This window comes from Neoarius graeffei, chromosome 14 (genome assembly GCF_027579695.1).
Source record: "Neoarius graeffei isolate fNeoGra1 chromosome 14, fNeoGra1.pri, whole genome shotgun sequence".
Lineage (NCBI taxonomy): Eukaryota > Metazoa > Chordata > Actinopteri > Siluriformes > Ariidae > Neoarius > Neoarius graeffei.
The window spans coordinates 64,088,613-64,115,676 of NC_083582.1; the positions used below are offsets into that span (position 1 = coordinate 64,088,613).

General features: G+C 41.9%; 1 protein-coding gene across 1 annotated transcript in view; it reads left to right on the plus strand.

Annotated features, from left to right (window-relative positions):
- prkcea (protein kinase C, epsilon a) overlaps positions 1-27,064 on the plus strand; it is a 200,174-nt gene that overhangs the window by 151,196 nt on the left and 21,914 nt on the right. Inside the window, exon 11 of the mRNA XM_060940221.1 lies at positions 3,312-3,466. Within this exon, the coding sequence (XP_060796204.1) occupies positions 3,312-3,466 (155 nt within the window). The remainder of the gene's footprint in view (positions 1-3,311; positions 3,467-27,064) is intronic.

Genomic DNA, 27,064 nt, shown 5'->3' on the forward strand with positions numbered 1-27,064 from the left:
TTGATTGGCAGTATGAGTGTGTGGTTGATTGGCAATATGAGGGTGTAGTTGATTGGCAGTATGAGGGTGTAGTTGATTGGCAGTATGAGTGTGTGGTTGATTGGCAGTATGAGTGTGTGGTTGATTGGCAGTATGAGTGTGTGGTTGATTGGCAGTATGAGTGTGTGGTTGATTGGCAGTATGAGTGTGTGGTTGATTGGCAGTATGAGTGTGTGGTTGATTGGCAGTATGAGTGTGTGGTTGATTGGCAGTATGAGTGTGTGGTTGATTGGCAGTATGAGTGTGTGGTTGATTGGCAATATGAGGGTGTAGTTGATTGGCAGTATGAGTGTGTGGTTGATTGGCAGTATGAGTGTGTGGTTGATTGGCAGTATGAGTGTGTGGTTGATTGGCAGTATGAGTGTGTGGTTGATTGGCAGTATGAGTGTGTGGTTGATTGGCAGTATGAGTGTGTGGTTGATTGGCAGTATGAGTGTGTGGTTGATTGGCAGTATGAGTGTGTGGTTGATTGGCAGTATGAGTGTGTGGTTGATTGGCAGTATGAGTGTGTGGTTGATTGGCAGTATGAGTGTGTGGTTGATTGGCAGTATGAGTGTGTGGTTGATTGGCAGTATGAGGGTGTAGTTGATTGGCAGTATGAGGGTGTGGTTGATTGGCAGTATGAGTGTGTGGTTGATTGGCAGTATGAGTGTGTGGTTGATTGGCAGTATGAGTGTATGGTTGATTGGCAGTATGAGTGTGTGGTTGATTGGCAGTATGAGTGTGTGGTTGATTGGCAGTATGAGTGTGTGGTTGATTGGCAGTATGAGTGTGTGGTTGATTGGCAGTATGAGTGTGTGGTTGATTGGCAGTATGAGTGTGTGGTTGATTGGCAGTATGAGTGTGTGGTTGATTGGCAGTATGAGGGTGTGGTTGATTGGCAGTATGAGGGTGTAGTTGATTGGCAGTATGAGGGTGTGGTTGATTGGCAGTATGAGTGTGTGGTTGATTGGCAGTATGAGTGTGTGGTTGATTGGCAGTATGAGTGTATGGTTGATTGGCAGTATGAGTGTGTGGTTGATTGGCAGTATGAGTGTGTGGTTGATTGGCAGTATGAGTGTGTGGTTGATTGGCAGTATGAGTGTGTGGTTGATTGGCAGTATGAGTGTGTGGTTGATTGGCAGTATGAGTGTGTGGTTGATTGGCAGTATGAGGGTGTGGTTGATTGGCAGTATGAGTGTGTGGTTGATTGGCAGTATGAGTGTGTGGTTGATTGGCAGTATGAGGGTGTGGTTGATTGGCAGTATGAGTGTGTGGTTGATTGGCAGTATGAGTGTGTGGTTGATTGGCAGTATGAGTGTGTGGTTGATTGGCAGTATGAGTGTGTGGTTGATTGGCAGTATGAGTGTGTGGTTGATTGGCAGTATGAGTGTGTGGTTGATTGGCAGTATGAGTGTGTGGTTGATTGGCAGTATGAGTGTGTGGTTGATTGGCAGTATGAGTGTGTGGTTGATTGGCAGTATGAGTGTGTAGTTGATTGGCAGTATGAGTGTGTAGTTGATTGGCAGTATGAGTGTGTAGTTCACTGGCAGGGGGATATTTCAGGAGAGAGATCAGCAGCTTATATTACTTTCCTGGAAGGCCCTTCCTTTTTCCCCAAACCTGTAGTATTGTTTTACTGTAAGGACTTAATAAAATATGCGTTTCACTTTCCTTATTGCAAGCTGTATGAGAAAAGGCAACAATGGACCATGATGAAAAATAGCGCAATGGATATCTGTATATGTTCCCCCACCATTTCCCACATAAGCAAACAAGAATGCAGGAAGGCCGACCTTTCCTTTTCTTATTCCTCGGGGTGGAGAAGCTTTAGCAGGCTGGATTAAAGACCACACTGATCCTGCTGAGCTGCTAAAAGTCTATTGTTACTATACCTTTGTACTTGTAGTGTTTGTCAGGAAACAGAACTGATTTTGCATTGCACAAGAACAATACTGGTGCATTAGGAAACTTGTTATCCATATTATGATGAGACCATGTGCTGAATGCAGGCACGAGCATTATTTAGCAGTATCACAACAGTGCAATTTTCTTTTTTCTGTTCTTACCCAGTTGTTGTTTTATTGTCCATAAATAAACGTTCCTACGTGTGGGTGGAGCAGCATAACCAGGGTATAAATATTTTAAATCTGGTGGCACAGTTGTATTTGGGCCCAAGTCTGAATTTATGTTATCGCTTACAGAGATCCCTTGACACACAGGCAAAAGGGTACTTCCCGGACTTCAAACACGATCTGTCCTGTTTCTTAAAAACAGTTTTTATCGATTTATGTTGCCCCACTTTTACATACAGTACCAGTCCAAAGTTTGGACACACCTTCTAATTTAATGGCATTTCTTTATTTTTATTAATTAAAAGACACTTCATGTCTTAAAGTAATGATGGATGTCATTTTTCTTTACTTAGTTAAGTGGTTCTTGACATAATATGGATTACTACAGTTGTGGAATAGGGCTATTTACTGTATTTTTATTATTTATTATTTACTGTTTGATCTCAAACGCATTAAGAAGGCAAGAAATTGCACTAATTAACTTTTGACGAGGCACCTGCTCATTGAAAAGCGTTCCAGGTGACTATCTCATGAAACTGGTTAAGATAATGCCAGTAGTGTGCAAAGCATCATCAAGGTAAACGGTGGCGACTTTGAAGAATCTAAAATATGAAACATATTCTTTTTTTTAACACTTTTTTGTTTCCCACATAATTTCATATATGTTATTTCATAGTTTTGATGTCTTTAGTATTGTTCTACAGTGTAGAAAATGGTCAAAATACAGAAAAACCTGTGAATGAGTAGGTGTGTCCAAACTTTTGACTGGTACTGTATAAATGGGCTACTTCACCCAAATAACCACTAAACGCAGTGGACTGAATTATTTTTAATCCACAACAAATAAGAACAAGCAAATTATTTGTGAATAAATGTGTAAACTTCAATGTAATTAAAAGAATCAATTGAAATGAAATGCCAGAATTGCATAATTTATAGCCATAATTGAGGCAATGTACAAATACTATCATCGAGACTTACATGAGTGAACGCTCACAAAAACACATTATAAAAAGAACCTTTATTTGTTGTAATTAGATAATTAATTATTATAAGAGTAGCACGATTATTGGCTTACTTTCTGTGTAGGTTTTATGTGCATGTTCTCCTCTTGTCTTTGTGAGGTTCCTCCAGGTTCTCTGGTTTCCTCCGTTCCTACCTCTCAAAAACATGATGAAATCTTACATCTCCCTATTCTTTGTCTTTGTCTCACCACAGGATCGGTTATTCTTTGTTATGGAATATGTGAACGGGGGAGACCTTATGTTCCAGATCCAGCGCTCACGGAAGTTTGATGAGGCCCGTTCACGTTTTTATGCTGCTGAAGTCACATCTGCCCTCATGTTCCTGCATCAAAATGGAGTCATCTATAGGTACATTAATGAATATCTGTACGCTCACTGAAAATATCAACACAGATCAGACATTAATGCGTCATATCCATGTTTATTCTATCCACAGTCACTGGATATAAGCAATCGTGCGCTCTGATTGGCTACTCTACTACTAGGCTATCAGCTTATATACTGCAAGTAGAGAAAAACAAAATGGCGGAACGTATTGCTCATCCAACCGAGGATGAAATAAAAACTCTACGCGAAAACAAAACCCCCGAAATTATCAAGTATTTAAAAGAAACAGAAATAGCTAAAATAATATAGTTCCCCCCCCCAATATCGCCTGTTCCACCCTCCAGCCCAGTCGATGGCAGTAATGCACATTTAAGTTGGTTTGCCAACCACCAAAAAAACCCTAAAGAAGAAGAAAACCCCAAAAAATAAAAAAGCAACAAAATCTCATCTCATCTCATTATCTCTAGCCGCTTTATCCTTCTACAGGGTCGCAGGCAAGCTGGAGCCTATCCCAGCTGACTACGGGCGAAAGGCGGGGTACACCCTGGACAAGTCACCAGGTCATCACAGGGCTGACACATAGACACAGACAACCATTCACACTCACATTCACACCTACGGTCAATTTAGAGTCACCAGTTAACCTAACCTGCATGTCTTTGGACTGTGGGGGAAACCGGAGCACCCGGAGGAAACCCACGCGGACACGGGGAGAACATGCAAACTCCACACAGAAAGGCCCTCGCCGGCCCCGGGGCTCGAACCCAGGACCTTCTTGCTGTGAGGCGACAGCGCTAACCACTACACCACCGTGCCGCCCCAAAAGCAACAAAATGTGAAATTAAAATATTTGATGGTAAGAATGTATCTTTTTTAATTTTTCATGAATTATTATTATTATTATCGCATTTTCCACAAATTGTTACTGTCATTTTGTCAGTTTGTGGGCAGCACGGTGGTGTAGTGGTTAGCGCTGTCGCCTCACAGCAAGAAGGTTCGGGTTCGAGCCCCGTGGCCGGCGAGGGCCTTTCTGTGTGGAGTTTGCATGTTCTCCCTGTGTCCGCGTGGGTTTCCTCCGGGTGCTCCGGTTTCCCCCACAGTCCAAAGACATGCAGGTTAGGTTAACTGGTGACTCTAAATTGACCGTAGGTGTCAATGTGAGTGTGAATGGTTGTCTGTGTCTATGGTGGGGTTTACATTAGACCGTATCAGCGGATCATCAGATTAACGTTTTTAAAACGATTAGCGTGCACACAGCAACACCAATACACGATTCGCGTGCACACAGCAACACCAATACACGGATACGCTCGGCTCCGCAGGCATCCTGCGCTCCAAATCACTCCGCCCTGAACAGCGAGTGCCCTCTGGAGGGTGCGCACTCCGGCCCTGCGCAGCTCACAGAGCGCGCGAGTATAGCGCACGAGCAGTGATTCGGGATTGAGCCGCTGTGTGTGTGATCCCAGTGCATATCACTTACCACTTGCAAGTGGAAGGATGGCAAGCCTAAAGACAATCATTACTACACAATGGGCAGTATTTGCATCAGTATTTGCAGTATTTTCATACTTTTATACTCTAATGAAAGGTGATACAAGGCGGAAGTCCGCGCCGTTTTTCAGCAGTCGCGTCACATGACCAACGCCAGCGAATCAGGAAGGTGGATGTCACAGTGACGTTGTCCAATGACGCCGCCAGCTAGCGCTCAGCACAGCGTATCCGCGTATTCTCAATGTTTACACAGCACCGGACCAGACACGATCTAGATTGAATACGTGGACCCTGGCGGATTCCCGTTTCCAGGCGTTTTAATGTAAACGGACAGTGCATCCGCGAAGAAAACGAGACAGATATGGTCTAATGTAAACTTGGCCTGTGTGTCAGCCCTGTGATGACCTGGTGACTTGTCCAGGGTGTACCCCGCCTTTCGCCCGTAGTCAGCTGGGATAGGCTCCAGCTTGCCTGCGACCCTGTAGAACAGAATAAAGCGGCTACAGATAATGAGATGAGATGAGATTCTGTCGGTTTGTTTACATTCTAAGTGGAAACTATTTTGTCAGACGTTTTGTATAAAGTTTTTATTTATCGAATTTGCAAAAAAATAAAAATGCTTTGTTTCTCAAAATCCAGTGAATGTGGATAGAATAAAACAGTTATTCCACTCAATCTCGTCGTACATGGATTATAGCCAACTTGGTGCTACGCGCCTCGTCGGCTATCAGCTCATGTATGACTCAATTTCGTGGAATAACTGTTAAGTATACAGTACTCTGAGACACTAATGATTCTAAACCTGTCTTGAAAGTGCAAGCAAGGAGTATAACCCCAGTGACCACACCTTGTCTAGCCTGCCAGCAAGGCCATACCGCTTATCTCAGAGAACCTGTTCTGCTAAAATCTCTGCTCCTTTTCTACTTTACATGGTTAGACGTTTGTAACATCTTCAGTGAGAAAGCAAGCTGCTGTGGGTTCTTTTTGGGGTGAGATGCCAAAATCTGTGCCGGTGTTTCATGGCAGCCTATATGTTGCTTTGTCTCGTGTTATCTAGTTCATTGAGAGCAACAGTACGGAAGTTGGATCTTTGATTAAATAAACATCAAGAGTTTGAACACTTATTCAGCAATAGGACAAATCTTTATTATCTTATTATCAGCCACGGTGGTTTGCAGTTGGAGACAAACTACAGATACACTGTCTTTCTTTCTTTCATTGCTCATGACTCAATTCTTTGGAAAGCTTTAAAGGCAAGCTTTACTATCTGTGATTTAAAATGCTGACTTTACGAGTTTATCAAGAGTCCTATCTTTGGTGCAGCGCTAAGTTTATCTTCCATAGTACTTATTAACTAGAAATCACATTTTACTATCAATACCTACACTGTTCATTCATCAGAGTTGTTATTTGAGTATGCACTGGTGGTTTTTTTTCCCTTTTACTATACATTTTTCATTGTTTGTAATAGTAGAGTTTTGTACATTAATGAACTGCAGAGCTAAACGAAAGAAAGGGTTAGCTTACTAGGAGTTATCTAAATCAGGAACCTGTATTGTGAATCGGTGAGTATGAACCTGATGACCTCAACAAAATTTCCTTTCTCACCCCCATCTGATTCTTTTGGCTTAACCTCACTTTCTTTGTATGAGAAAGGTTATAGATGACAGCTCATCAAGTGCCCCACCTCAACAAAAGAACATAATTTGCTTTGATTACTATCTGAGCTTTTACAGATGTCAAGTGCAGAAATGCATGAAATAACTGTCATCACGACAGTTCAAGTTGTCATGTCATATTCTGGGTGTTTGTTTGCATGTTCAAAAGTGAAAATATACAGTACCAATCGGACACTTCATGTCTTAAAGTAACGACGGTTGTCATTTCTCTTTACTTAGTTGAGCGGTTCTTGACATAATATGGATTACTGCAGTTGCGGTGTGGAATAGGGCTGTTTACTGTATTTTTATTATTTACTGTTTGATCTCAAATGCATTAAAAAGGCAGGAAATTGCACTAATTACTGTAACTTTTGATGAGGCACAACTGTTAACTGAAAAGCATTCCAGGTGACTCCCTCATGAAGCTGGTTAAGATAATGACGATAGCGTGCAAAGCTGTAATCAAGGTAAACGGTGGATACTTTGAAGAATCTAAAATATGAAACATGTTTTGTTTTGTAACACTTTTTTATTTACCACATAATTCCATATGTGTTCCAGATGTTATTTAATAGTTTTGATGTCTTCAGTGTTGTTCTACAATGTAGGAAATACAAAATACAGAAAAACTGATGAATGAGTAGGGGTGCACAAACTTTTGATCGGCACTGTAGGTTTAATTTAATATCTCATCTCATCTCATTATCTCTAGCCACTTTATCCTGTCCTACAGGGTCGCAGGCAAGCCGGAGCCTATCCCAGCTGACTACGGGCGAAAGGCGGGGTACACCCTGGACAAGTCGCCAGGTCATCACAGGGCTGACACATAGACACAGACAACCATTCACACTCACATTCACACCTACGCTCAATTTAGAGTCACCAGTTAATCTAACCTGCATGTCTTTGGACTGTGGGGGAAACCGGAGCACCCGGAGGAAACCCACGCGGACACGGGCAGAACATGCAAACTCCACACAGAAAGGCCCTCGCCAGCCACGGGGCTCGAACCCGGACCTTCTTGCTGTGAGGCGACAGTGCTAACCACTACACCACCGTGCCGCCTTAAGTTAATATGTGCTCCTATTTAACAATTATTCCACGAAATCGAGTCGTGCGTGAGCTGACAGCCAACGAGACGCGTAGTGCCGAGTTGGCTATAAACCATGGACGACAAGATTGAGCGAAATAACTGTTTTATTCTACCCACATTCACTGGATTTTGAGGAACGGAGCATTTTTATTTTTTGCAAATTTAATAAAAAGTTTATGCAAAACATCTGACAAAATCATTTCCGCTTAGAATGTAAACAAACCGGCGAAATGACAGGAGCAATTTGTGAAAAATGCGATAAGTCAAGTTTGTCAAATATGCTATACATGCTCAACATACAGCACAGATGAAATTACAGTCCTCTCTGACCCACGGTGCAAACAGGCAATGCAATAAATAAAAATAGAATAACTGAAATAAACAATACAAAAAGTATAAACACTCTAGATAAGAACTAGACATAGACTAAATACTCATATACACACACACACACACACACACACACACGTAAATTGGTGCAAATAAACAGTCAAGGGCATTTGAGGTATAGCAGGTAAACCTGAAATAAGCAGTATAAACAATAAACTAGGGGCGGCACGGTGGTGTAGTGGTTAGCGCTGTCGCCTCACAGCAAGAAGGTCTGGGTTCGAGCCCTGTGGCCGACGAGGGCCTTTCTGTGCGGAGTTTGCATGTTCTCCCCGTGTCCGCGTGGGTTTCCTCCAGGTGCTCCGGTTTCCCCCACAGTCCAAAGACATGCAGGTTAGGTTAACTGGTGACTCTAAATTGACCGTAGGTGTGAATGTGAGTGTGAATGGTTGTCTGTGTCTATGTGTCAGCCCTGTGATGACCTGGCGACTTGTCCAGGGTGTACCCCGCCTTTCGCCCGTGGTCAGCTGGGATAGGCTCCAGCTTGCCTGCGACCCTGTAGAACAGGATAAAGCGGCTAGAGATAATGAGATGAGATGAGATGAGATGTTCTTACCATCAAATACTTTCATTCCATATTTTGTTGCTTTTTTGTATTTTTTAGGGTTTTGTTTTTCAGCAGAATTTTTATTTCATCCTCGGTTGGTTGAGCAACACGCTCTGCCATTTTGTTTTTCTCTACTCACGGTATATTAGCTGATAACCTAGTGGCAGAGTAGCCAATCAGAGTGCACGATTGCACATATCCAGTGAATGTGGATAAAATAAACAATGTTCCCCCTTATCTGTGCATTTACAAGGAACTACAGAGCTGAAACATTCTTCCTATCCATCCATCCATTATCTGTAGCCGCTTATCCTGTACAGGGTCGCAGGCAAGCTGGAGCCCAGCCCAGCTGACTATGGGCGAGAGACGCGGTAAACCCTGGACAAGTCGCCAGGTCATCGCAGGGCACATTCTTCCTAAAGATTTCTTATTATGTAAACTTTTAATGCAGCATCTAATGTAGACAATTACAAAATGGACAGCAGGACAATTGCTTATTTGTAGAAGGTGACTTTATATAAATACTAAATCCAGTGATTAGCAGCAGTTCAGAAACTTTCCCAACACAAGAGGCTGCATCAACCTGAGGTGTCCGTATGGACAAGACTAAGGTTCTCAGAGTAGAAAACAGTCAGTAATTTATTCTTCCTATCAGAGAGAAGACAGAAATAAAAATCACACAGTAGCACCTGTACATGATTTACCCCGGCCCTTATTTAAATCTAATCTTATCCGAATAGGGCTTATGACTGACTACTATAGTACTGAACTAGTAGTTATTGCCCGTGAACCTGATTTCCTCTGAATGGTGCTGTGTTGGTCCGAAGGTTTGGTCATATATATCACATATGATATATATATTTTCACTGTGTTCTGTCAAAATGCTGTAAATCGCTCCTTGCGTCTCCTCAGTGACATAGACTCGGCCCTAGCGGAAGTCTCTGGCGAGGAGCGCTGATTGCGAGGACTTGTACAATCGAAACTCTCAGGCGAGTGGAGGAGGGGATTCCCTGCCAAGGCTGCGTGCAGTATGTTAGCATGAGCATGTAGCCTATGGGAAATTAATTTTGTGTTGGATTAGCACTAATCTCATCTCATTATCTGTAGCCGCTTTATCCTTCTACAGGGTCACAGGCAAGCTGGAGCCTATCCCAGCTGACTACGGGCGAAAGGCGGGGTACACCCTGGACAAGTCGCCAGGTCATCACAGGGCTGACACATAGACACAGACAACCATTCACACTCACATTCACACCTACGGTCAATTTAGAGTCACCAGTTAACCTAACCTGCATGTCTTTGGACTGTGGGGGAAACCGGAGCACCCGGACGAAACCCACGCGGACACGGGGAGAACATGCAAACTCCGCACAGAAAGGCCCTCGCCGGCCACAGGGCTCGAACCCGGACCTTCTTGCTGTGAGGCGACAGCACTAACCACTACACCACCGTGCCGCCCGCACTAATCTCATGTTTTGAAAAATCGAAGAGGTTGTCTTGGGCCCCTCTGAGGTGTCACCAATCCATGTGCAAAGTGTGGAGTATGTGCGTCCAGCCGTGTCGATTAGCATTGGTGAACAGACGGAGAGACAGACAGCCTTCCTTAGTCGTATAGAAGTTTAAGCATGATTTGCAAATGTTGTTGTTGTTGTTGTTGTTAAACCACGTTACCTATGCAGTTAAGAGGCCAATCATTAGGACAACAAGAAGTTTAAAAAGCCTGTTTAGAAACAAGCTGACCCTAAAGGCTGCGGATCAACATTTTGCAATCCTCTCCACAAGCTGCCAAATCTGGGAGCACTTTCCTGGAAGAAGAAGAAAGGAGTACAAAAAAACAAAACAAAACACAAAATTAGTTCAACTTTATGAATCCAAAGATCCCATGTTGGATCAGTACTGTGTAAACTGTGTATGATACTGTACAAACTACACTCCTTTCTGTTTACTGGCATTATCATTCTGGACTTTCCCTCTACTGTTTTCTGTAAAAAAGGATTGAGAAAGATTGGGAGGGTTTGTTTTTTGTCCCTGAGGAAGAGAAACCAGGAGAATGAGTGGAGCGTGCTGTAACTTGCTACTCTAGCTGTCCAGTCTGATTTTAATCTTCTGCCCGGCGGCATTTGCATTCTCTCTGCTTCTTCTGACGGTTTGAACTACTGATCAGAATGGTTGAGTTCAAATCCCAGCACCGCCAAACCACAGTTGTTGTGTCCTTTAGCAAGGCCCTTCAACCTCAACTGCTTAATTGTATCCTGTCTCAATTGTAAGCCAGTTTGTAAATGTTATGCTGTGGTTATTTGTGTGTATGAATTGAGCCCAGGCTTCTCGGCTGGGCTGGAACAGGGGGTTTATCATGGCACAGAGAAATGGCACAGAGTTTGTCCTGAAGTCCTATGGAACAATCACTCCACACTAATGAGGAACACAGGAAGAGTTTTCAATAGGGTCTGATTGAGTGTGTGTATGTGAGTGTGTGTATTCCTGTGAGGTTGCTTGTGGATGAGAGGGAGATGAGGCAAAAATAACATCATCAGGGCTTTGTAAACTATATCTACAGCATGAGAGTCCAAGGGAGCACGGGACAATGAGTCATGTCTCCAATCAGTGGATGTTAGCTTGCGTTTTGTTAGGTTTTAGATAAGAGTCCAGTTGCTTAACTGGACCAATCATGATGCAGCGAGTTGCTGAACATCTGCCTGATTGATTCCAGGAGCTGATGTTTCTCTCCTGGGGTTTTTAATGTCATGTTGAGCAGCTTTCAGACTGAATTTAGAGCACTTAAAGCACAATCTGCTGGAAATCAGGCAGTGCTGTCATGTTAAACGCATGTTGCTGTTAAATCATTTTTCTCCCATTTGTCTCTGTCTCCAAAATAGAACAGTTACATAAAATCAGTCTCTTGGCTCTTGTCAGAACAGTGGCTCAAAAAACACCTCTGCTTGAGTGATGCTGGTGAAGCCATGTTGACATTTTTTACTATTCAACCATCAAAGCCTGTCTTTTTTCTTGGGAGACTTTATCTGGAGATCTACACACACACACACACACACACACACGAGAGATTATAAGAAAGGAGAAAAAAAAATACAGGCAATGCTGGTAATTCCAGAATTTGTCAAACTCACTAATGACTAATAACCTAAATTTTTTTTAACATAACGATGGGCCATGCTGTTACAGAAAAATAATCAGTGTCAGGTTTGTAACCAGGCGGCACGGTGGTGTAGTGGTTAGCGCTGTCGCCTCACAGCAAGAAGGTCCGGGTTCGAGCCCCGTGGCCGGCGAGGGCCTTTCTGTGCGGAGTTTGCATGTTCTCCCCGTGTCTGTGTGGGTTTGCTCCGGTTTCCCCCACAGTCCAAAGACATGCAGGTTAGGTTAACTGGTGACTCTACAGTTACAGACTCTACAGCTGTGGAGTTTAATTCACTTTTACGCCACTGTTGTAAATACAAATCACGTAAATCACGCTTTAAGTTCCCCTCATGGACATCTGCACGCATACATTTCTTGACAAGCTGAAGGATACAGAACCGTCAGAAGCCAAAGAAACATGTCAACTGACAAGGTAGAGTAGTATTACAGGATTTTACACAAATATGAATGCATAGTTTTATTTATTGTGACATTGAAGATTAACAATGTTTAAAATAAAAAGAATAACAGAATGTTTTAATTTTGCTGAAACACCGTGTTTGCATTTTCAGGCCATATACATTGTTTGCTAAGCGTTTGAATGTGGAGAACGTGTGTAATTGAGTAAAATGTTCTTAGTGACATGATATAGGTACATATAGCATATAATTATATACATATATAATTACGGGGGCGGCACGGTGGTGTAGTGGTTAGCGCTGTCACCTCACAGCAAGAGGGTCCGGGTTCGAGCCCCGTGGCCGGCGAGGGCCTTTCTGTGCGGAGTTTGCATGTTCTCCCCGTGTCCGTGTGGGTTTCCTCCGGGTGCTCCGGTTTCCCCCACAGCCCAAAGACATGCAGGTTAGGTTAACTGGTGACTCTAAATTGACCGTAGGTGTGAATGTGAGTGTGAATGGTTGTCTGTGTCTATGTGTCAGCCCTGTGATGACCTGGCGACTTGTCCAGGGTGTACCCCGCCTTTCGCCCGTAGTCAGCTGGGATAGGCTCCAGCTTGCCTGCGACCCTGTAGAACAGGATAAAGCGGCTAGAGATAATGAGATGAGATGAGGTTTGTCACCACCTTGAAGTTAATTATTTTCCAATAACAGCTTATTACAAAGTGTTTTATTGTTCTTATGACACAGGAATTTCCCAGTGCTAATACAAATACAAAAAAAGTTTTTCTCGGACTTAAAGTTAATGAGACAAAAAAAAAAAAAGCACCTTATGTTACTGAGAATCTGCAAAGCATGAATTCCTGAAGTCTTTCCTGTGTCAGAAAAGTTGCAGCTTTACCTCTGGCTGTTAAAAAGTGCTGACACTGGAGCGGCCTTCCAAAAATGCTAAATAAACATGTCACTTGTTACTATAGTAATCATACCATTATAAAGAGTGCACTAATCAAAACACTTTCAGACTAATTAGAACAAAGCATTCAGCAGCACTGTGTAACAAGACCGTCATGACGGTGTAGCTCGTTCCAGCCCCGTCTAGTCCAGAAGGAACGATCTAAAGTGGGCCGCCTTGCGCAATAAATGTTGCAAGCTATCCATCCATCTATCTGTAGCCGCTTATCCTGTTCTACAGGGTCGCAGGCAAGCTGGAGCCTATCCCAGCTGACTATGGGCGAGAGGCGGGGTACACCCTGGACGAGTCGCCAGGTTATTGCAGGGCTGACACAGAGACAAAACAACCATTCACACTCACATTCACACCTACGGTCAATTTAGAGTCACCAGTTAACCTAACCTGCATGTCTTTGGACTGTGGGGGAAACCGGAGCACCCGGAGGAAACCCACACGGACACGGGGAGAACATGCAAACTCCGCACAGAAAGGCCCTCGCTCGGGTGGATGGGGCGCCATGCCATGGGTCCGGGGACCCGGGTTCGATTCCGGCCCGGGGTCATTTCCCGATCCCTCCCCATCTCTCTCTCCTGCTCATTTCCTGTCTCTACACTGTCCTATCCAAATAAAGGTGAAAAAAAGCCCAAAAAATATCTTAAAAAAAAAAAGAAAGAAAGGCCCTCGCTGGCCTCAAACCCAGGACCTTCTTGCTGTGAGGCGACAGTGCTAACCACTACACCACCGTGCCGCCCCTGTTGTGAGCTATATACATACCATATAGAAGCTATATCCACCCTAGGAATACCGACCTATTTGCCAGAAAGAATCCAAAACGGTGAGGAATTGACCAAGAAGAAGTAATTTTTGTTGAACTGCTCATTAAGGCTTAATTAGTCCATAACTTCATTAATATTTGTAATGAAGCAAATCTGGGTAGAAGTTATATGCACTCTAGGTACCCCTACCTTCATGCCAGAAATAATCAAAATCGGTGAAGAATTGAGAGAGAAGAAGCACTTTGTGTGGAAACTGCTCGTTAGAGCTTAATTACCCCATATCTTCATTATTAATTGCAATTATGCAAATTTGGGTAGAATCCATATGCACCCCAGGCAGACCTACCTTCCTGCCAAAAAAAAAAAAATCAGTGAAGAATTGAGAGAGAAGAAGCGATTTTTGTGAAATGTGGACGATGCTGGACGGACGACAGACAACACATGGTGGCATAAACTCATCGCCTGTCGGCCGGATGATCTAATAATAGATTATAATCACATCTTAAATGTTGCATGAAGGAGTTATGTATGCTATCCTTTATGAGGGTTGATATCCATAGTTGAAAAACTGGAAAATTATAAACTAGGTGGGGTTCCCGCCCAAGTAATGGAAAACATCAAGAAATATGAAAGTGGAAAAATATCCTTGAAATATTATTCTGGAAAAGTCCTTTAACTTCCAGGGTCCATCAGCAGATCAAGATTCCTTGTTCTTGTCTGATAATTAACTAAATAACTACTGGTCTGTAGTTGTTTGAGAGTCCCCCCATGCCAGGACCTGATCTTCTCAGATGCCCCTTTTCCACCAAAACAGTTCCAGGGCTGGTTCGGGGCCAGTGCTTAGTTTGGAACCGGGTTTTCTGTTTCCACTGACAAAGAACTGGCTCTGGGGCCAGAAAAACCGGTTCCAGGCTAGCACCAACTCTCTGCTGGGCCAGAGGAAAGAACCGCTTACGTCAGCGGGGGGCGGAGTTGTTAAGACCAACAACAATAACAAGACCGTGAAAGATCGCCATTTTTAAGCGACGAGAAGCAGCAGCTGTACAAACGCGAAGTCATCCATTATTATTGTTGTTGTTGTTGCTGCTGCTGCTTCTTCCGTGTTGTTTTTGCTTCGATATTCGCGCCAAGGTTTATGCAAACGTAGCGACGTAACTGACGTATACAGCGACGTAATGACATATACAACGACGTAACTGACGTATACAGCGACGTAATGACGTGGCTTCCCTTAGCACCGCGAGCTATGGAACAGCAAACTGGTTCTCGTTGAACGAGTTGTGAACCAGCACCAGCACTGGCCCCGAACCAGCCCTGGAACTGATTTGGTGGAAAAGGGGTAAGACAGTCTCCTGTCCCAGTACTAACCAGGCCCTTAAGGTGCATTGGGCAGCACTGATCTCTGTTTCTATAGCCCTTGGCCTCTCACCTATTACATAGCTAGGGTTACAGTGGGGGCCAGTCCTCTGGTAACCACAAGAGTTTGACTCCCTACTCACATCTGGGTTGTTTTACAATCAGGGTACAAAGTTTGTGTCACAGGGGTCCAAAATTCAAATTGATTCAAACTGGTTCTTGTACCAGTTTTTAAGTGAAGGACAAGTTAAAGAACAGATTTCAGGTAATTTTTTGACATGTGTATGGTAGTTTTGTGTAATCTGCTATAAGATGGGAGAAACAAATGAAGAGATTCTCGGAGAGGACATTTTTTTTGACAATTCAGAATCCACTACTTCCATAGCGCTTTTAAATATAAGACTGTAAGCTTTGTGTTAGTTGTCTCTAATATTTATGTCCCAATATCTTGACCACATTTTAGGATGAAAATGATCATTTTAGATATGTTATTTTATATTGAAAAATTAGCTGTCTCGGAGAGGACATTTTTTTGACACAATTACATACTAATTTGATCAAAATAGTCTGAAAACTTACTGGCATTCAGCATTAAAACTTAACTATGTTTCCAATGATATGGAACCAAATATTTGTTTTATGGTATAAAGAATGATTTAAGTGCATCCCTTTTGGAGCTACCTGTGGTCAAAAAAGCACTTTTTCTAAATGACACGAGTAATTTTGCTAAACATGACATATATTGCCATACATTCACCAAAAATAACATTATCACCAAAATTTTTTTGCATGGTAAATAGAGCGATCACAGGGCTACAATAAACAACCAAGTTTATTTAGTCAAGCCTTTTGATATTGAAGATAATAAGTGTTAAATGTGATTTTTAGCTTGCGTACCCTGATTGTAAAACAACCCATCTGTACTGCGGCATGCCTCACCAGATGGTAGTAGGTACCATTTTTATGATGGTCTTTGGTATGACCTGTGTTTTGAGAGTCGTGACTAAATATTAAATAGTAGCTAGTGATTACATTATAGGCATTTAGCAGATGTACAACGTGCCAAGAGCAGCCCAGGGAGCAGTTGGGGGTTAGGTGCCTTGCTCAAGGGTACTTCAGCCATTCCTATTGGTCCCGGGAACCAAACTGGCAACCTTTTGATTGGAGGGAGACAGAGGGCACTGTGAATCTTGGGAGCTGTAGTTCAAAGTGTCCATGTTTGTAGTTTGTTTACTCTCAGCGGGTTTACTGACAGAACCCCCCCTTGTAGATCTGGCAGGAATTTCTGCTGGAGGCCCTCGGGACTGACAGACTGGACATTGCCGAATGTTATGCTCAGTGCTCCCACAGTAGAAACATAAACCCTCCTTGCGCCGTCGAGCACGTTCAGCGCGGATTAACCTCGTACGGGCTACCTCCATGGACGAGCTATCTTCAGATGGCTGAACAGGCCTAGCCCCCTTGTGGATGGAGGGTTGCTGTTTTAACAGTTGGTCCAGACGAATAGCTAGGTCTATGAAGGAGTCCAGCATGAGGTTCTCATCTCTACAGGCCAGTTCACTGATGATCTCTGGGCGCAGACCTTGGCGAAAAACCGCTTTCAGTGCTGGGTCATTCCATCCACTGGATGCTGCTAGTGTCCTGAAGTCCAGGGTGTACTCAGCAACACTTCGAGATTCTTAAGAGCAGGCGAGTAGACTCTCTCTCACTTCAATCCCTTCAGGTTCATGATCAAAAACCCTTTTGAATAGGGAGAGGAACTGCTCATATGAAGTGGTTTGTTTCCCACCCTTGTTCTAAACGGCAGTAGTCCAGTGGAGCGCTTTGCCAGCGAGAAAAGACAAAAACTTAGCGATCTTGTGCTCATCAGACAGATTAGGCATGGTGGCAAAATACATAGAACACTGAAGTAAAAAACCTTTACATGCGACGGCGTCTCCAGCAAACTTCTCCGGCACGGAGAGTTGTAACACAGGGCTAGGAAGAAACTCGGGGCGTGCTAGGAGGGCCTGTGACATCACAGTTGCGAGTTGCGTCATCCGAGTATCGAGGTTGGCGAGCACCTGCTGATGTTCCCCTAGCAAACGCCCCTGTGCATTAAGAGCAGTCTGTTTCGAATCCTCCGCTACATCTATGTTGTGGCGAAGTATCCTGTTAGAATGCAGGCACTTACAGATGTATGTGCGGAGGATGCAGACTGACAACAAAGCCAAAGCGAGGGACCGGAATCAGCGTCAGTAAACAAGCAAGGGTCGGGTGATCGGCAGACAACGCAGGGTAGATAAGGCAAGAACGAAAACGTGTGAGAGCTAGCGAAAGGGTCAGAAGAAACAAGGCTTGGTATGAACTGGAAAGACAGAACAATACTTCGCACTGGAGCATTTGTTAGGGGAGCTTAAATAGGTGAACAGGTAATTGAGGAAATGAGAGACAGCTGACTTTCAGTCGGAGGGAGACAGAGGACGCTGTGAATCTTGGGAGCTGTAGTTCAAAGTGTCCACGTTTGTAGTTCGTTAACTCTCAGCGGGTTTACTGACACCATTGAGGTAGAATTGTATTTTTTGTCTTTCTCACTGCAGTGCAAAAAATGATACGAGTTCCTATTAGAAGAATACAAGACACCAATTCTGAGATTATTACAGTAAGCCTAGTTCTAGGCTGCAACCAACTTATTCTAAGATGTCTTATCAAGTCAAACTATCTGTCCATGCAGCAAAATAATTTCACTAGTATTGAGTAATTTTCTCCAGATTCAGTTTTCAGTTTTCGTTCAATTGTATTTTTGGTAGGCAGGGAAACTTAATGAATTAATGAGTTAGTAAACACTACCAGTGTGTAATTCTGTATCTTTAAAATCTATCAGTAAAACTTAAGAGCAGATGAGAATAGTCTGAGGGGTAGTTTATCTGAGTGTGTGCGTTTCAGTAAGTCATTTAAAGGTCGTTTGAGGTCATGTTGTTGAATTGAATGGTAAAGATGTCAGCAAATGTGAGTCATCCTAAGATGATGATCCATGGGCAGCGGCTGTCACATACTATATATGGCAAATGTCAGAGAACGTTCCTGGAAAAAATGATTTGGTAAATAAGCCTGGAACCACTGTTATGTCATTTGATGCCATATGCAGTTGAGCAACAAAAGGAACATCTTGTATTGGCACTTTTATGGATCTTTACTCTGGTTAAAAAAAAAAAAAGGCATATTAATAATCAATTGGCGCACGCACACATAATTCACACAATTGAATTTTTACTAGCTCTACACCAGATATGTTAACACACACTGCAACACATGATGAGGTCAAAAATGCAGCGTGATGTCTCTCTCACCATTTTCACTGTAAAGACGCTTAAGTGGCACATGGCAGAGTCTAATCTGAGTTCACCTTCACTACTTCCTGGCCCGCTCGCCTCAAACAGGTGCTTAAAGCCCAGTGAGCTGCAGAATGACAAACAACACTGAGCATGAATGTTAAAGACTCATCTAGTGCAGTCTGTAACCGGATTTTCTGTTTTTGAAATTTTCCAGTGGTTTGTTTTGTGGTGAACATTTCAGCGTCACATGTTTATCCAAAGTCACATGTTGATCTATTCTCTTCATAACTTTTTACATACACTACCGTTCAAAAGTTTGGGGTCACTTTGAAATGTCCTTATTTTTGAAAGAAAAGCACTGTTCTTTTCAATGAAGATCACTTTAAACTAATCAGAAATCCACTCTATACATTGCTAATGTGGTAAATGACTATTCTAGCTGCAAATGTCTGGTTTTTGGTGCAATATCTCCATAGGTGTATAGAGGCCCATTTCCAGCAACTCTCACTCCAGTGTTCTAATGGTACAATGTGTTTGCTCATTGCCTCAGAAGGCTAATGGATGATTAGAAAACCCTTGTACAATCATGTTAGCACAGCTGAAAACAGTTGAGCTCTTTAGAGAAGCTATAAAACTGACCTTCCTTTGAGCAGATTGAGTTTCTGGAGCATCACATTTGTGGGGTCGATTAAATGCTCAAAATGGCCAGAAAAATGTCTCGACTATATTTTCTATAGAGTGCTCCGAGATGATGCTAAAAATAGTAACCATGCGGTCGGCGCGACCATCTTGGAAGTCACTCGCTCCAGAGCGCGCATAGAGTACACATCATAGAGTACACATTCACCGATTCGTTTCCGCGTTAGAGGGCTTAGAAGCTTTGATTTTTTTAAGAATTTAGACATCTGAAGTGATGGAGCACTACTGTGAAAGTTTGGATAAGCAGGCACGGGAGCGTTATGCTGAGAAGGTACGTTTCATTGGGAATGTAGATCCATACACTGTTAGTGAGAAGGAATGGAAAGCTGACCCCAGCTTGTTGCCGCATAATTATCAATTATTTTAGTCAGTGAATAAAATGTAGGCCTAGTATGTAACTTGTACTAACAGCATGTGTACATAAACATTACTAGGCCTAGATCTTAAATGCCATTTGATGCAACAATGCACTGCAGTAGACATAAGCTACCTAATGTGACAAATATATCCATTAATCATTGCTGAAAGTACATAGAAAAGATAATAGTTTGTATCACATTTATTTTAGTAACTATGAAATTCAAGACAATTTAACCTACCTGTCACAAAGTGATCAGAACAAATCCGGATACAGTCTAGTCCTAAATTTGATCGGTTAATGGCAGCCAGCCACTGTCGTCTCCTCCGCTCGCTTTTCTCCTGTGCTGCAATTCCCGGGTTTGTCACGACTTTAGGGAGTCTGTGGAAGCTTTTGCCACCCTTTTCCCCCCGGCTACTACAGCCAACAATGACACACGTATTTGGCGTTTTGCTTCGCTGAGCAACAACAATGCACTGACACAGCGACGTTTGACTTCCAATATGGCCGCCGCCAGGTTCGCGCTGACCTCAAAGCACTCTATTCATTTTACAACTTTTGGTGGTAAATAAAAGTGTGACTTTTCATGGAAAACACAAAATTGTCTGGGTGACCCCAAACTTTTGAACGGTCGTGTATCTGTGTCTACCGGAAAAGTTCTTGATCTGTTCGAGTTGGAGTTTTTCTTGTTACCATTGAAATAAATCATTTGTCCGTCAGTTCATCTCTATTTCCAGATTCATCAGCAGTCACCTTATCCCTCACAGTAGTTGTGGATGATATAGCAAAAATACCATATTGTGGTTTTGATCATCTTTTTTTATGTTATTACGTTGTGTTATATTGTGCTGTAATTTATCATGACATTGAAATTAGGATATTGCTCTACTTTACAGTGGTCCAAATTGTACAAAGCATTTTAACTCCACTCCAAATCTGATTTTTCGTCACTGCATGACATTGACATTTTTGAAATTGTCGTTGTCATGCAGTGTCATGACATTTCTTCCCACCTCATGGTGAGAGGAAAAAACAGCAGTCACATGGAAAATGTCACGTGTAGAATCAAATGTAGACTTTTTCTAAGCTCTCGTTAGTCCATAAATTAATGATACCAAGAAGTCACATTCCAAGAAAACTTTTCTAATCGATCCATAATTATCCAATCTGGCCATGTGTACTTACCAATGATTTAAAGCAGACATTACATTTGAATTTCATAGTCACTGGCTCACTGAATCGAGCATGTTAAAGTATAGAACCATCCAAAATTGGCTCAAATAATTTAAAGATATTACAGTTTATTCTGTCCACAGTCATTGGATATGAGCAATCGTGCACTCTAACTGGCTACTTTACTACTAGGATATCAGCTTATATACTGTGAGTAGAGAAAAACAAAATGGCAGAGCGCATCAAGTCAGATATATCACTTTGTGATCAAGTATTTAAAAGAAACAGCAATAGTGGTTAGCACTGTTGCCTCACACACACATGTCAACCTTTAGTTCCCCATGCCCTTACAAAATCTGTACTTTTCCCTTACATACACCCATGAGCCCTTATACATGAGAAATTCCAATATACTAGTGCATCTCAAAAAATTAGAATACCATGAAAAAGTTCCTTTTTTTCATAATTTAATTCAAAAAGGTAAAATTTCATATATTCTATATTCATTACATGTAAAGTGAAATATTTAAAGCCTTTTTTGTTTTAATTTTGATGATTATGGCTTATAGCTCATGAAAGTCAGAAATCCAGTATCTCAAATTATTAGAATATTCCCTAAGATCAATCAAAAAAAAGGATTTACAATACAGAAATGTCCAACTTCTGAAAAATATATTCATTTATACACTCAATACTTGGTTGGGGCTCCTTTACCATGAATTACTGTATCAATGCGGTGTGGCATGGAGGTGATCAGTCTGTGGCACTGCTGAGGTGTTATTAAAGCCCAGGTTGCTTTGATAGTGGCCTTCAGCGTATCTGTATTTTTGGGTCGGGTGTTTCTCATCTTCCTCTTGACAATACCCCATAGATTCTCTATGGGGTTCAGGTCAGGCAAGTTGGCTGGCCAATCAAACACAGTAATATCATGGTCAGCAAACCATTTGGTAGTAGTTTTGGCACTGTGGGTAGGTGCTAAGTCCTGCCGGAAAAGGAAATCAGCATCTCCAAAAAGCTCGTCAGCAGGTGGAAGCATGAAGTGCTCTAAAATCTCCTGGTAGATGGCTGTGTTGACTTTGGACTTGATAAAATACAGTGGACCAACACCAGCAGATGACATGGCACCCCAAATCATCACAGACTGTGGAAACTTCACACTGGGCTTCAAACACCTTGGATTCTGTGCCTCTCCACTCTTCCTCCAGACTCTAGAACCATGATTTCCAAATTAAATGCAAAATGTACTTTCATCTGAAAAGAGGACTTTGGACCACTGAGCAACAGTCCATTTCTTTCTCTCCTTAGCCCAGATAAGACACTTCTGACATTGTCTCTGGCTCAGGAGTAGCTTGATATTAGGAATGTGAAAGTTGTATCCCCTTTCTTGAAGATGTCTGTTCGTGATGGGTCTTGATACACTGACATCAGCCTCAGTCCACTCCTTGTGAAGTTCTCCCAAGTTCTTGAATCAACTTTTCTTGATAATCCCCTCAAGACTGCGGCCATCCCTGTTGCTTGCGCACCTTTTCCAGCCACCCTTTTCAGCAATGACCTTTTGTGGCTTACGCTCCTTGTGGAGGGCATCAGTGATCATCTTCTGGACAACAGTCAAGTCAGCAGTCTTCCCCATGATTGTGGTTGTGTGTACTGAACTAGACCGAGAGATACACTGTGTTCATACTGTTTTACTCAAACTCGAAATGAAATATTCTAATATTTTGAGATGGGTTTTTTTTATGTTTTTGTACTGTATGCCATACTGATTAAAATTAAAATAGAAAAATGCTTGAAACATTTTAGTTTATGTGTAATGAGTCTATAATATATAACATTTTCACTTTCTTAAATAACTGATGGAAAATATTGAACTTTTTCACAATATTCTAATTTTTTGAGATGCACTAGTATAATCCAAAGCACCGATTGTTTTATTCCACATTATACACTCCTAATGTAATAGGCATATTTATCACACTGCATCAAGTTAAAGGGATCAAATAAGCATGTACTGAATAAAAATAAATTTTAGATCCCAGAGAAAACAACTGAATTAAAAAGGATTATATGTACAGTCAAGTAAACAATTATCTACTAAAGAGAATGACTGAACTATAAACTTAATTATTTAATATACATTGTATCAGTAATACCAGAATTATTGATGTAAATTTTGCAAATAAAATGTGTTAATATTAAATAGTTCATAAAAATTACACAAAGTTCTGTTTGACAAGTGTTGACATCACCTGCAATATTACATTCCACCAAAGAAAATTACTTGAAATATAACAGCAGTACTAAGTAGGTATGTTAATTAAAATAGTAGGTTGCATGTAATAAATTATATATAATCATGTCAAACAGTAAATGAAGGTTAGTAAAAGTTCCGTTTGAGAAAAAAGTGTTGACACCACAAGCAGTGTTCGATCCAACTAAAGATGGCTGAACCACATCAAGTATATTATGTAAACAAGGATAAGTGAAAATATTCATAAATTATGAAGTTAAATTGAAAATCTTCCCAGTAATTTATAACAAGAATTTAAATCTTATTCCTTTTTGGAGTGTTCTTTGCTATACAAAGATGTTGCAGATTTGGCACTAGCTATAATATCACTGCTTGGGTAGTAGCTGTAGTTCCTCATCACAGTTCATTTTAATTTGCAGATATGCAGTTAATGTGTCTGCAGCCATATGTTTTCTGTCCTCAGTATGAATTTTCCTAACCAATGAAAATTCATTCTCACTATCTGCATTGCTTTGTTGGAGGCACAGCAAAGCAGTAAAAAGTTGTTTCAGCGCTGGAAACCTGGCAACACGCAGAGCAGTTTTTACATCGAAGACCTTTCCCCAATATACATCTATTATTTTCCTGGTCAGTAAAAGAAAATCAGAGCACGGCAAACATGGAGATGGTGTTAAATTGCTTCCATCCCCTACTACACATTTTGGAGACAGGTCACCAACGGTCGTTACCACCATTACTCTTCATTCAATACTTTTCCAGTTTACTGAGGACTGATGGTAGTAACAAGTGTTGGTCATCTGTGTCTACATGTAATGTCTGTCAGCAATTAAAATGTTTAGGGAAGCGAAACCAGAAATCGCTGGGTAACTACAGTTGCCGTTGTATAAACAGCGACTCCCAGTGTCGCCTCCCTAAATGATCATGATAATGGAGGAAGCTTTCCTACATGCAAACAGTAAAAATGTAAAAAAATAATAAATAAATAAATTTAAAAAAAACCACACAAATGCTTACCTGCGCAGTCTTTGAATCAGGAAACATTTTTTTCGCTAGCTGCGAAAAATGGTCTGCCACAGTCGGGGGGATATTGTGTTCCACGAGAAATTGGCAGAACATAACTTCTGCAGCCGTCACAGAAGTCTGGGCAGTCCGAGCCGATGTACTTAAATGACCAAGAAAACCACGTGCAACTATAAAACCACATAAATCGAAAATAGTTCCGTTTCATTGGGCATGCGTGTTTGAAAAAATAAATGGTGGATGCTAAGAAAATTCTCGGAGTAACGGAAAAAATCTGATATAAAACGTAATTTTCCTGTGTGAAAATCAGTGTATGCCGTATTAGCCAAAAAATTGCATTTTCCCGTACAAAATATGGGGAAACTGTATAACTTGACAGGTATGCTCACAGCAAGAAGGTTCTGGGTTTGAACCCAGTGGCCGATGGGAGCCTTTCTGTGTGGAGTTTGGATGTTCTCCCTGTGTCTATGTGGGTCCCCTCTGGGTGCTCCAGTTTCCCCCAAAGACATGCAGGTTAAGCTAATTGGTGGCTCCAAATTGACTGTAGGTGTGAGTGTAAATGGTTGTTTGTCTCTACCATATGTGTCAGCGCTGTGATGACCTGGTGACTTGTCCAGGGTGTACCCCGCCTCTCGCCCATAGTCAGCTGGGATAGGCTCCAGCTTTCCCACAACCCTGCACAGGATAAGCGGTTACAGATAATGGATGGAGAAATAGCTAGAAGAATATTGTTTTTTTCCCCCCAATATCACCTGTTCCACACTCCAGCCCAGTCGGTGGCAGTAATGCACCTTTAAGTTGGTTTGCCAACCACCAAAAAAACCCTAAAGAAGAAGAAAATGGTGGCGCGTCTTGCTGAACCAACCGAAGACACAATAAAAACTCTACTTGAAAACAAAACCCCAAAAATACAAAAAAGGCAACAAAATATGGAATAAAAGTATTTGATGGTAAGAACGTATCATTTTTATTTTTCAAGAATTATTATCATAGCATTTTCCATAAATTGTTACTGTCATTTCACCAGTTTGTTTACATTCTAAGCGGAAATTATTTTGTTGGACGTTTTGTATAAAGTTTTTATTTATTTACTGAATTTGCAAAAAATAAAATTGCTCTGTTTCTCAAAATCCAGTGAATGTGGATAGAATAAAACAGTTATTCCACTCAATCTCGTCGTACATGGCTTATAGCCAACTCGACACTCCACGCCTCATTGGCTATCAGCCCATGTACGACTTGATTTCGTTGAATAACTGTTAAATATATTTGATCAAAAATTGCCAAAGTAAATTCCAACCTTTGTGATATTCTAAACAGAGAGATTATAAATAAAGTATACAGTGGGGCAAAAAAGTATTTAGTCAGACACCAATTGTGCAAGTTCTCCCACTTAAAAAGATGAGAGAGGCCTGTAATTTTCATCATAGGTACACTTCAACTATGAGAGACAGAATGGGGGGAAAGAATCCAGGAAATCACATTGTAGGATTTTTAATGAATTAATTGGTAAATTCCTCGGTAAAATAAGTATTTAGTCACCTACAAACAAGCAAGATTTCTGGCTCTCACAGACCTGCAACTTCTTCTTTAAGAGGCTCCTCTGTCCTCCACTCGTTACCTGTATTACTGGCACCTGTTTGAACTCGTTATCAGTATAAAAGACACCTGTCCACAACCTCAAACAGTCACACTCCAAACTCCACTATGGCCAAGACCAAAGAGCTGTCAAAGGACACCAGAAACAAAATTGTAGACCTGCACCAGGCTGGGAAGACTGAATCTGCAATAGGTAAGCAGCTTGGTGTGAAGAAATCAACTGTGGGAGCAATTATTAGAAAATGGAAGACATACAAGACCACTGATAATCTCCCTCGATCTGGGGCTCCACGCAAGATCTCACCCCGTGGAGTCAAAATGATCACAAGAACGGTGAGCAAAAATCCCAGAACCACATGGGGGGACCTAGTGAATGACCTGCAGAGAGCTGGGACCAAAGTAACAAAGGCTACCATCAGTAACACACTACGCCGCCAGGGACTCAAATCCTGCAGTGCCAGACGTGTCCCCCTGCGTAAGCCAGTACATGTCCAGGCCCATCTGAAGTTTGCTAGAGAGCATTTGGATGATCCAGAAGAGGATTGGGAGAATGTCATATGGTCAGATGAAACCAAAATAGAACTTTTTGGTAAAAACTCAACTTGTCGTGTTTGGAGGAGAAAGAATGCTGAGTTGCATCCAAAGAACACCATACCTACTGTGACGCATGGGGGTGGAAACATCATGCTTTGGGGCTGTTTTTCTGCAAAGGGACCAGGACGACTGATCCGTGTAAAGGAAAGAATGAATGGGGCCATGTATCGTGAGATTTTGAGTGAAAACCTTCCATCAGCAAGGGCATTGAAGATGAAACGTGGCTGGGTCTTTCAGCATGACAATGATCCCAAACACACTGCCCGGGCAATGAAGGAGTGGCTTCTTAAGAAGCATTTCAAGGTCCTGGAGTGGCCTAGCCAGTCTCCAGATCTCAACCCCATAGAAAATCTTTGGAGGGAGTTGAAAGTCCGTGTTGCCCAGCGACAGCCCCAAAACATCACTGCTGTAGAGGAGATCTGCATGGAGGAATGGGCCAAAATACCAGCAACAGTGTGTGAAAACCTTGTGGAGACTTACAGAAAACGTTTGACCTCTGTCATTGCCAACAAAGGGTATATAACAAAGTATTGACATGAACTTTTGTTATTAACCAAATACTTATTTTCCACCATAATTTGCAAATAAATTCTTTAAAAATCAGACAATGTGATTTTCTGGATTTTTTTTTTCTCATTTTGTCTCTCATAGTTGAGGTATACCTATGATGAAAATTACAGGCCTCTCTCATCTTTTTAAGTGGGAGAACTTGCACAATTGGTGACTGACTAAATACTTTTTGCCCCACTGTATACCCAGGACTGGACTGGAGCTCATGAACCCTATTTCCCCTGAGACACTGACCCAAGCACATAATCAGCCAC